This window comes from Castor canadensis, chromosome 7 (assembly GCF_047511655.1).
Source record: "Castor canadensis chromosome 7, mCasCan1.hap1v2, whole genome shotgun sequence".
NCBI classification, from domain to species: domain Eukaryota; kingdom Metazoa; phylum Chordata; class Mammalia; order Rodentia; family Castoridae; genus Castor; species Castor canadensis.
The window spans coordinates 136159526-136172086 of record NC_133392.1 but is presented as its reverse complement, the minus strand read 5'-3'; the positions used below and the strand labels follow the sequence as shown (position 1 = coordinate 136172086).

At 35.5% G+C, this 12561-nt stretch overlaps 1 protein-coding gene and 1 non-coding gene across 9 annotated transcripts in view; both read left to right on the top strand.

The window, feature by feature from the left end:
• The window catches only part of Ago3 (argonaute RISC catalytic component 3), a 141871-nt gene extending 131513 nt beyond the window's left edge, over positions 1-10358 (top strand). For all 8 annotated transcript variants that reach the window (XM_074080587.1, XM_074080585.1, XM_074080586.1 and 5 more), the window contains 2 exons: positions 2-201; positions 1347-10358. In XM_074080587.1, the coding sequence (XP_073936688.1) occupies positions 2-201; positions 1347-1455 (309 nt within the window). In that variant the 3' untranslated portion in view covers positions 1456-10358. The remainder of the gene's footprint in view (position 1; positions 202-1346) is intronic.
• Positions 833-996, top strand: LOC141425063 (U1 spliceosomal RNA). Its single transcript, XR_012450173.1, has one exon. It is a non-coding gene; the product is annotated as a U1 spliceosomal RNA (small nuclear RNA).
• Positions 10359-12561: the final 2203 nt, after the last annotated feature.

The window sequence follows — 12561 nt, the reverse complement described above, 5'->3', positions numbered from 1 at the left end:
GGGTACCAGCCGTCCTTCCCATTATCATGTTTTATGGGATGATAACTGCTTTACTGCTGATGAACTTCAGCTGCTGACTTACCAGCTCTGTCATACTTATGTTCGCTGCACACGATCTGTTTCTATACCTGCACCAGCGTATTATGCTCACCTGGTGGCATTCAGAGCCAGATATCATCTCGTGGACAAAGAACACGACAGGTAATATAAAAGCCAAACAAATATGGATTCTCACCCAAATCCAAATATAGTCTGATTTACTTACAAAATTTGTTTAAGCACGTCCATAAGAATGTACCTCTGTTTGCCATAAAGTATTACCATTTAGAATTAAAGTTTCACAAGCTATCAGAGGAGTCAGTGCACCATTATGAAAAGTGTTGATAGAACTGACTGCAAAAGGTAAGGTTTTCTATTGAATATGCCATGTAGCATATATATATATTCTTCAGCCATAAAGAAGAACAAGATTATGTCATTTACAGAAAAATGGATGGAACTAGAGATCACTATGTTAAGCAAAATAAGGCAGACTTAGACAAATACCACATTTTCTTTTACATACAGAATCTAGATTTTTTAAAAAATTAAAAAGGACATGAAAGTAAGAGGGGAACTATTTGGGAAGAGGAAGGGGACCAGTGGGAGGGGTTAAGGGGTGTAAGAGAAGATAATGGTGGAGTACACATGATCAGTGATCAAAGTACATTATACACATGTGTAAAAAGGTCATTATGAAACCCATTACAAATGTACCAAAAAAAGAGATTAGGAGGAAGTCTGGAAGTAATACGGCAATAAAATTCTTCAGCATTAAAAAAATATATATTCTATACTTACCTGGCAGGGGAGATACCATGATCACGAAGGTGGTTTTCCCAGGGCGAGGCTTATCCATTGCACTCCGGATGTGCTGACCCCTGCGATTTCCCCAAATGTGGGAAACTCGACTGCATAATTTGTGGTAGTGGGGGACTGCATTCACGCTCTCCCCTGGAAAAAAAATATATATATATATTCTATGTAGGCTTATTAATAACAGAGTGATATAGTAACTTGGTTGCTTTACCAAATTAATCCAAGGGAGAGACTATTAGTGATAATAAAAGTGATGTATGTATGTAGACAAATGATAGGGTTTGGGATTTGTTTCTAACTAATCCCAGAGAAATGAGAGTAGCAAAGCAAAATTGGTTTTGAGTTAATTACTGAAGCTATGTGATGAACATATAGTTCATTAGGAGTCTTTATTTTCTAATATTTTTGAAATTTTCTACAAATAATATTTTTCAGAATTATTACCTCAGAATAGAAGGTTTTTGTGTTCATTACCACTTCTCTTACAGTGCTGAAGGAAGCCACGTTTCAGGACAGAGCAATGGGAGAGATCCACAGGCTCTTGCCAAGGCTGTGCAGATTCACCAAGATACCTTACGCACGATGTACTTTGCTTAATGAGTCCAAGAGTGTTCTCTGAGAGGAAGAGCTAAAAGATGAATCAACATACAGCGTATGTTTCCAGTGGTGTCAGTGCAGTAGGGACGCCTCCAGCCATACAGAAGCCAACACTGTGTAGGGGTCTGGTCCTTTGTTGACACAAGGAAGATTGTTTACTTCATCATGGAGGAACGCAGCACCATTATGCAATATGAAACCAGCCAGCTGCTTTTTCGTGCGGTCCCCTGTAGGAAGTATGGCAATTGTTTTGTTTTCACTTCTTATAGTCTAACCCTCTTAATGCCTTTACCTCAAGTTGCTTGGCAGCACAACTATCTTTGCAAAAAAAAGTAAAGAAAAAGTAAATGATGGTTTAAAAAAACACCTCCATGAATAATCAAAGTGATTGTTCACAATTATGTGTGCAAAAAATTAATGTGCATTCATATATTCTTGTAAGAGGAGTCTGTATTTTTAAATATATACATGCATACTTCATAGGCATATATATCTGGATCTGGATTGACAGTAGATATATATATGTGTCTGTGTATATATTTTGTAGTTCATTCCATTGGGAGACTTTCTTTCCCTTTTATTCTCCCCCTTACTACCACCTTTATTTCTCTCTCTACCTCCCTCACCTTCATCATCTACACTTTTTTCCTTGATGCTACCAGTGACATTCAAATGTTCAGATATACGATTCATTCGAATGTGAAGCAAAGCAAACTAGACTTCTAGTTTTAGTTTGCGCACCTTACTCCTGTCTCCTGTCTCATACACAATTCTCAGTCCTCAACTCTTGATACTGCTCTTTGTGTGAGTGTGTATCTGTTCCTTCCTGCTCCGAACTTATATTTGCTGTGTGTGCAATGTGTACGTAGCAGTAGCAACCTAAATTATTCTTTTTCTTTAGTGAATTTGTTAAAGCTGCTATAAATATAAAACCTTATCAGAAGTTTAACTGTCTCTCTGATAGGTGATATGTATTCTAAAGCCTTCTATTTCTGTGAGTTACACGTGGAACTCCCTTAAAGCTTTTATAAAGGGTAACTATTTTAAAAGATTGGAACTCTGTAAGTTTGAGGCCTCTGAAATTGGGTGGAAAGAGAGAAGGAGTGCTTAAAGCGTTGTTAATTTTTATTTTTGCTAGTTTGCTGCCTCTCATATCTTAATGTGATTTTCATATATATATTTTTATATATATGTATGTGTGTATATATAAACATATATGTATGTGTTTTGAAGTATAGCTTCCTTTTCTTTTATATTTATTAGAATAGTGCTTTAATAATTATAGAACTGTATTGGCTACATCTTTTATAGAAATATAATCATGTTTAAAAACTGACAACCTGTTTTTGCTATCTTTTAGTGCAATAAGCAGTTTTAAAGGAAAGCTGTGTCTGTTTGATATCTTACAGATAATAGGGACAGGCACCTCCATCATTTTAAAAGGGCAAAGTAATACAGCCTTAATTTCAGAAGAAAAGTTTCATAATTTTCAGTTTTAATGCGTGTCTTTTACCAATCATAATAAAAGAAGTAAATTTGACTAAATGAATCTGACCTTGAAGATTAGAAATTATTTGAAAATGGATCATGTTTATTGAAGAACCGTACTAGCTAGGTGCCCATTTTCATTTACTAAAAGGAATCAGAAAATTATGGGATAATATTTTTTAAAGATTGTTTTCTCATTTATCACCAGTGTTAACTTTGTTTTTAAAATTAAGGTGATAGAGACAAAGGCAGGTAGGACTTTGATCATGTTAAGTTGGTTAAAACACTGAAATGTGAGGAAAACTTTTGCAAACCTTTTATTTTCTTGATTTTTTTAATCAATAACTTTAGTTAATAACTTTAAGATATTAAAAATGTTATAAAGCTGTCAGAATCAAGTTTATCAGTAATATTGGATTCAGGGGAGATTTGCACTTTGTAACTCATAAAACTTGCATTTTGAGTTTTTTGTTTGTTTGGGGTTTTTTTTTTTTTTTTTTTTTTTTGTTGTTGTTGTTTTAGCACTGGTTCAGAGTACAAACTGTAAATTGTCACCAGTGGGCATTGTTATCCTTTCAGAATTCCATCTGCACATGAAGACCAATGGATTAATTTCTTTAGTTTCTCTTTTACCTGTAATCCACTATATTGCCAATTTACTGTATTTTTGAGCCTAAAATCTGAGCCCATGTCCTCCAACAGGCATGAAATCTTTTGTCCCTCTGCCAGAAAACTAAGGAAGTACTGTATTTGATATGTTTATTACAACACTGTTTGAAAGCACTTTACAAAAGATAATATTTGTATAGTATATATGTTTTTTTCTTCCTGATTCTCCCATTTCCTCCAAAATAATTCCTTAAAACATGCTTAGGATTTTCATTGTTTATTTGTTTGTTTTAAAGACAGGGTCTCACAGTGTTGTCCAGACTGGCCTCAAACTCCTGACTCAAGCAATCTTCCCACATCATCCTCCCCAGTAACTGGGACTACAGGGCATACCACCATGCCTGGCTATGTTTGTGTTTTTACATTGATATTTCACTGAATATAGTCAGAAATATGGGGAAGAGAACAAAATAGTACATCCTACTCCTCAATGGTAAAATCTTGACTGAGTGACTGGGTGTGGTGGTATACATCTGTAATTCCAGCTACTTAGGAGGCCAGATAGGAGGATCAAGGTTCAAGACCAGTCCAGGCAAAACTTAGTGAAATCTTATCTTAAAAACAAGGTGGGCATTGTGGTTCATATCTCTAATCCAAGCTACTTGGCAAGAGAAGGTGAGAGGATTGCAGTCCAAAGCCTGCCTGGGCAAAAATGCAAGGCCTTATCTGAAAAACAAAATTAAACAAAATGGACCGGGGCATGTTCAAGTGGTAGAGTACTTGCCTAGTAAACTCAAAGCCCTGATCATAATCTCCAGCACCACAAAAAAAAGAAAGAAACATTTTAATTGATCTGTGCTTGCTGACTATAAACAAACCATCTTCCTTGGTCTGTGGCAGCTGCACATGCTCACCCGTGGGAAACGAGGGAGCAGATGAGAGCACCCTTGGTTTATGCACTTTGCTACTTGGTTTTCATTCACTTAGTCTCACATACACCAAAGGAAAGCCTTACCTAACTCTATTTGGAAAGACTTTCTTAAGAGGAAAATTTCATTTTCTAAAATATAAAGCTTTACCTTTTGAATGGTTTCTTTTGTTTTAGAATGCTCTTACACTATTCAGCATTGCTAATTTAAGGTAAATTAACTTGGAAGAATATGTAGAGTATATTTCTATTTTGCTCACTAACAAATTGGTATACCATACTTAATTACAAGAAACCTTGTGCTTAGAATTTTAAGATAAATTGATAAGTGGCAAATACTTTGTAAAATTTGTGCTAATTATTTTTGCACTTCTAGGTAGAATTACCAATCTTTTTTATTTAAAAAAAAAATGTGGGTTTTGGGTTTGTTTTTAAGCATCATGAAACTCACAGTAGTGTTTCTTCCCTGCCCTTGCTAACCATATGGTAAATTTTGACCTGTTGTTTTTATGGTGTGTCTCATAAGAATGACTTTTAACATGTCAATCCAAAGCACTGGAGGCATGGCTCAAGTTGTAGAGCACCTGCCTAGCAAGCACAAAACTTATAAGTTCAAACCCCAGCACTGCCACAAAAAAAAAAAAAATCTAAGCAACTGGTATAATTGATTTTCATTTGAAGAAGAGTTGGGAGTTTCATGTATGTTCTCTTCATGGCAAATGTGTCTGTGTAAAGTGCTGATACATGTTACTATGTTACAGTATCCAGTTACTGGCAGTGAGGACCATACATGTATAATTCTGTAGCTGCTATATTTATTTCAGTAGAGTCTGACAGTTACTGCACTAGACAATAAGGAGATGAGCAGGATTCCAGGCTATCATTAGACCCTTTTTATGGTTGTTTTTCTAAACAAGATTAAGGCCATGAAATATCAAGGTAACAAAGGGTGCTGCTCTTTTAATGTCAGTTTAGTATCAGATATCCTTTGTTTTTAGAAATGTAGGTTTTGACTTTTACAATTTTGAGAAAGGGTACCTCAGCCTCCTAGTCCTGATTTTTGGCATAGGATCACAGAAAGGCAGATGCCTTTCCATTGTCTTAATAATTCCTTTAAACAAGGTTCTTGGAAAAACTAGTCTCTGGAACTATTTCTGTTTAGGACCTATTTATTTTTCTTCCTAGAAGAGAGTCTAGAAGGGATTCTGGTAGGAGTGTACTGGGTAGTTTAAAAGACACTTGATAAGCTTCATCTCTACCTTCTAGCAGAAGGACCCTCACCCTTCCAAAAACTGGTACTAGTTTTCCAAGGTAGGCTCTCTGTTAGAGTTAGACCTGCCATCACCTAATGTTGACATGTCTGTCATCTAATGGATCTTAGACTGTGACAGACTTAAAGTATGTTTAAGGAAATAAAAGCCAAGCCAAGTAGAAAGGACTGGCAGAGGATCTCAGTAATAGAGGGCCAACAAGAGATCCAAAGCCAGGATAAAGGCTTATCTAAGAAACCAGGTGGGTCTTTTCAGAGGCTCCTGTGACTTGCCAAGGACAGTGATTTTTGTGAAATTCAAGGAGCTAGCCACTGGGACACTGCTAGAATATCTTATACTCTTCCTATATCAAACCTTGATAGTAATGTCTTACCAAGAAGTTTAGCTGACAACTGTGCATAATTTCCACTCAGTATCGTTAAACCTGAGTTAAATGTTTGCTTAACTCATCCCGTTAGATGTTCTCCTGTTGAAGAGAAATGCGCTCCTTACCAGTAATCTGTACTTCATTACCTTGCATGGATCAGTCAGGCTGCAAAAAGACGTCCTTAACCGGACATATTTATTTCAGTTTTTTATCCACATGAAGCATTAGTCCTTTTCATTCTCTTTGCAACTTTGTAGATATCTTAAAGCTTCAGTAACAATAGTTTGCGTCCCTGAGGCCTTTCTGAGTGGCTCCTAACCATGAATTAGTCTGTGTCTTTGTTTTTCTCATTTCCCTCCCATTTGATAATTCATGTAAAGTACTTTTGTGATTCTATAGGAGTCAAAAAATAAGCCAAGAATAGATATGTAAAAATCAATGCAGAAATCAGAAAGAGAGTTGGGCATGATGGCACAGGCCTATAATCCCATCACTCTGGAGGCTGAGGCAGACTATCAAATTCAAGGCCAGTCTGAACAACATAGGAAGACCTTATCAAAAAAAATAATAATAATAAGGAAAGAAAAATAGGTATCACAGAATTTTCTCCAAAAAATCTTGGCAATGTTAGAAATGATACTGTAATTAGTGAAAGCCCTGCTGAGTCCCAGGATGGGGAGGAGAGATCTGAATAGCTAAAAATATCTCACAAAGTGATAAAAATATTTTTACTTTTAAAAATGGTACATTTAAGTTTATAATTTTCCATGTCATCATTTTTTTTAATAGTCAAGGCTTCTGCTAATACCTACTGCTGGGCTGGGGGCATGACTCAAGTGGTAGGGTGCCTGTAGAGCAAGCACAAAGTCCTGAGTTCAAACCCCAATACCACAAAAAAAAGAAAAAAAATACCTACTACTAGTTAAAATTTACTTTATCCATCAAAACTAGTGTTCTACATTATTACATTGTTGATTAAATCTTATTAATCTTTTGTTCTTGAAATGCAGGTGTGGCTTAAGCAGTACAGTGCCTGTTTTGCAAGCTCTAAGGAAGCTCCCAGCCTTGAGTTCAAACCCCAGTCCCACCAAAAAAAGAAAAAAAAAAAAAAAAACTTTTGTTTTTATAATATGGAAGTTAAAGATCTTAATTTGAATGAAAATAGAAAGATGATAAATTTAATATTGGAGAGTTGAGAATTTAGCAATGAAAAACTCTGTTGAAGTATCAAGTAACAAACAATGGGGCAAAATTAGGGTCTGCTCATATCATCAGCCACGCCATCGGCTCCCTTCCTCTTTGGATAACCAAAATCCAGTGTCTTGTCTATGTTAGGGTCTCAGTAAAACAAAGGTGTTCTTCAGGGTAGAATTTGAATTTGATTTTTAAATCATTTTTTAAAGCAGGGTGGTTCTTAGAAAGTGCCTTTTCAGAAGATGGTGCTGTAGATTTTTATTTTTCAAATAGCATGAGGCTAAAGTTTTTAAAGATAAATTTTTTTAGAACTCTAAGAATATGACAGTTTCATATAAATAATGCTATTTGTTGTCCTGAATCTGGTCAAGGGAACCAAGGAAAGCTTTTATGCAGTAAAATATCTAGGTTAATGCTTACCAAATTTATTTTGTAAATTTGAAAAAAAATTTTTTTAACAGAATTAATTAACCCTTTTAATTCTCAGCTGTGTTTGAGGTAGTCTATGCTACACATAAAGGGGCACATAAAATAGCAAATCTTCTTAACTTTTTTAACAAGTAATGAGTATAGTAGCAAGTGCCCCTAAGAAAAAGGTACCTTGCCAGGAATTGTATATTTTAAGCTGTCTTTCCTTTTTCTTCAGCATCCATTGCCCAGACCTTACCTTTTCCAATCAGTCATCATTCAGGAAGCGTGCTCACAAAGGGAGAGCTGAGTCATACTGAGATCAGTTTCAGAGCGAATGCAAAATGATTACATCTCTGTCTTAGGGAAATTTTCTTTTTTAGACACAAATATTTTAAATGATTCTTTACCCATTCCCTCCAAGGATAAAGGAACTGTGAAAAATGATAGCAGTGCATTTAAAAGGGCATGATCAGCTAGTTAAAAATAGAACATGGGACTGGAACTATAGCTTTATGGTAGTGTACATGCTTAGCATGCATGCGGCCTGGATTTCCTGAACACCAATAAGTAAATAAATATATAAATAAATAATTTAAAATTTTAAGATACTGGGCTTTGGACTAGATAAGCAAATGAAAGCAAAATAGCAGGAGCATTCATACTTACTAGAAATTTAGCAATGTATCAGAAAGCATCTTTCCCTGTACTAGGCAGCAGTAAACAGCAGTGAATGGTCATCTAGCTGATTATGAATTTGTGAGCATTCCTCCAGAAGTTAAATAGGATAAGAACAAACAAAAAGCACCTCACCTCAGTAGCCTTGTATGCTGCATTGTATAATAATAATAGTAATATTACATTAATTGTTTGGAGTGTACTGTGTTTGCAAATAATACATGCACATTGAACTTTTTCATTTTTATGATGTCTTAATAGCAATTATGAGTTTTTTTTAAGATTAATTTTTCTATTATGATGTTTATATTTATTGGCAATTTGTGTGCAACTTTTATATTTTGCTTAGATGTTGGTTTTAAGGTATTTTATTTTTATAGATATTTCTAGCTTTTCTTCTTTCTTTGTAATATAGACAAAAATTAAGATGGTGTGTTAATATACCAACCAAACTACTAATTCTATGGAGTTTGGATTTTTACTAATAAACTATTAATGCTATTTTCTAACTTAGAATATTCAATGGTATTTATATAGTTGGCATTAAAGACAGACTTTAGATGGATTTCTACATGTGGCAGGGAGGTGGGACTTCTATAAGTTAGGCTTTCTTTTCCTTAGTAACAGACTAACACTAACACACTGGGTTTATTTTACTTGATCACAGTTTTGGGAAAGTTGTCAAATTAATAATAGTTGTACTTCTTTTTTTTAGCCTTAGGTATATTGTTCAGCCTTAGGATTATGATGTCACTCTTATAGGAAAGTAAAACAAATAGCAAATGATCCAGAAATTGTTGATAATTAACTTTAAGAAATTGAGCTTCCCCTGTCCCCCAGTAATCATATGGAAGATTTGCTACTCTGATTTTTTTTCCTAGCATATTGTTTAGTTGAGTCAACCCCTGAGAATCAGTGAAGAAACAGAGTCTATGTTGCTAGGATGAGCCAAGGATATAGACTATTTAATAGATTATTTCAGCTAATTAAAAATTTAAATAGTAATAGTTTATTAATTTAAAACTGGAAAACAGTGAAAAGTATGATTACACAATATTAATTTCAAGTACATATAGTCATTCCAATTTCCTAGTAAATAGATCAAAATTATTTGTATTGACACGTTAACTTTTTTAATAAAAGTGCATGAAAAAAAGCATATTTCCTTAAGAAAATAACATATCCATTGTGTTTATACACTGTGAGTTTGCTTGGTGAGAAATTTTTCTTCCACGAAAAATTAAAAGATAATTTTATACCATCTTCTTGAGGTTTAAATTCCAAATTATTGGGGCTCAATGTGTGATCTTTTACTGTATGTCCATTTTTTAAATAACTATAAATAGGAAATTTTTATTTCATGTTATATAAAATTTTACAATTCAAAATGAGTCACAATATGATTTCATATAGACATTAGCCATATCATTTCTTTCTGCATTTCCCAGTTACATAATTTGCTTTATACTATTGTGAGTTACTTCAAGACTGAGTACTTGAAGATTGGTACTCTGATGATTATAGGAATTTGTTAACTGTTTTTGCTGCAAGTATATGTTCCCTTTAAAGGTATTTATTGTATTTATAACTCTAAGTTTATTATATTTCAACATTGTCCTTCATTGACAGACATACAATTCTTGTAAGACCACCATTTTTTAAGGCTGCCTCTATTCCTGTGCTTTCTTTTTCCTTTTAGGAGCTCATGAGAAACCTAGTACAGAGTTTATTTTTAACTGATTGACTTCACAAGTGCATCAGTGCTGCATTAACATAGTGAAATATTGGATAGCTTACTTATATTTACAGTTTGCCCCTTCAGTAAGAAATGTCCCTGCAAGCTAGGCGCCAGTGGCTCATGCCTATAATCCTAGTCAGGAGGATCATAGTTCAAAGCCAGCCCAGGCAAATAGTTCTCAAGACCCTATCTCGAAAATACCCAATACAAAATGGTGGGTGGCGGGGGGAGGAGGGGGGAGGGGGGGCGCCTGGCAGAGTGGCTCAAGTGGTAGAGTGTGTATCTTGCAAGCATGAGGCCCTGAGTTCAAACCTCAGTATGAAAAAAAGAAAAGAAATGTCTGTGCAGTAAGTAATAGGTCATCCCAAAAAAGAACTGTAACAGTGTTGTGAGTAGAAAACAGGTGGGAGAGTTGGTCATTAGAGCTTTGCATTTGCTTTATTCTTTCCAAAACCTATGCACAGCTCTACTTTTTTGTTTGAAGCTGAAGAGACTGCATCAGGAACTAGAAAGGAAAATTACTCTGGCATTTCACAACTAAAACTTTCATTTCCTGACATTTCATTAGAGGAACAAACAAACAAAACTCCCTGAATTTAGCCCTTTAATAGTCCTTTTCAAACAAAAGAAAAGTTCTTTCTGCAAAAATGTGACATATGTGACTGCCTGTATTATAAGAATCAGTGATGAATTGGAGGCATGGCTCAAGCTGCAGAGGGCCTGCCTAGCAAGCATGAGACCCTGAGTTCAAACCCCAGTACTACCCAAAAAAAAAAAAAAAAATCTGTGAGAACAGGAGGTCTTTGTAAAGAAGTAGTAGAGGGACTGTGAGAGCATGTAGCGAGGGAGAAATGATAATAAGGTTTCTTTGCTGAAATCTTTGGACAGAATCCTTACAGTTTAATATTTTCCAAATTCTCACAGCCACATAGCCATTGCTGTTTGAGCCTACAGAAGAGGTCAAAAAGGGCATCTCTATAATCTAAACCTATGTTAAGTGGTGGTTTCTTTTTTTTTTTTAGACAAATGATTCTTTCTTATTTTTTTCTTTTGGTGGAACTGGTGTTTGAACTCATGGCTTTGCATTAGCAAGGCAAGTGCTGTACCATTTGAGCCACACCTCCATAGGTGGTGGTTTCAAACCAGAGTTGTATGTCTTCTTAACAAATTATGGTCTTAGAAGTTGCTTCTGCGTTATAATAAGGCAATTAAATGACTATTTATCCTTAAGTACAGCCTGGCATTGTTGTATATCATCATAGCTTTCCAGTTCTCTATTTTGCTTAGAAATCACCAGGTGGACCTTTCCAGACAAGGGAGTCTTTCCTGTAAAGAAAATATTTTTGGAGAAGAATTTGGGAGAAACACTGGTAGACTGTAATGAAGAAGGAATTTTGGGCTAGCCAGTCCCATCTGTTTAACTGATACAACTTTGTCCCAGAGGATGCGCAAGAGGAAACTGGTTTCAGTAGTATTAGATTTCATCTCCAATGGTGATTTATCACAAATATCCCTGTTTGACAGACAAGAGTGTGCTATTGATGATAGCCCTACAAATCTGCATGTGTTCTTTCTCAAATTCAAAAACAAGTAACGGGACAGGGACATGACTCAAATGGTAGAGCACTAGCCTAACAAGCATGAACCTCTGAGTCAATCCCCAGTACTGCCAAAAAAAACCCAGGAACATAGGGGGCTTTACCTCAGTGGTAAAGCATGTGCTTAGCATACACAAGACCACCCCTCCCCTGAAAAAACACACACCAGGAACAACAAGCAGTAACTTTGATGTTCTAAAGGTTTGTTCCTCCCTACAAGATTCTCAAAAAGTTTTCCAGGAACTTTCTTACTTCTTAGCCCAGAGTACAACCCCTCCTCCCTCTTTAAAAAAGAAAAGAAAAAAAGGATTTAGAGGCAGTTTATATAGAATTTTACTGTGGGTAAATTAGAGTCTTTAAAATACTCGAGGAAGGAGGATCACATGCCAGAAACTACCACTTGATCAAAAGACTATCTTAGCGTGGTTTTCGCATTTGTGTTCTAAGGTTTGCTTCCTTTGATTTACTTGGCTACCACAGTTCTTACTTGTAATGCAATCAGCATTTTATGCCATTTATGAATCATCACGTTCTCTGCCTCTCCCCACCCATACACACACACTCTTACACAAGAAAAAGAGACATAATGAGAATCACGAGCATGTAACTCTAGTTAACATAGATGAAAAGAAATCCTAACTCAGTTAAGTGAGAATTAAGAGTGAACCTGTTCTCAAGGGCCTAGGTTTGATTCCAGGACCACTGGGGAAGGGGAAAAGAAAGATTGAAGTGTTACTGCTGCAGGTATTATCTCTAGTGATAGAATTTTTGCTAGCTATAGAGTGGTAATGTGAACAGAATGTATATCCAAGTAATGTGCTGTAGCA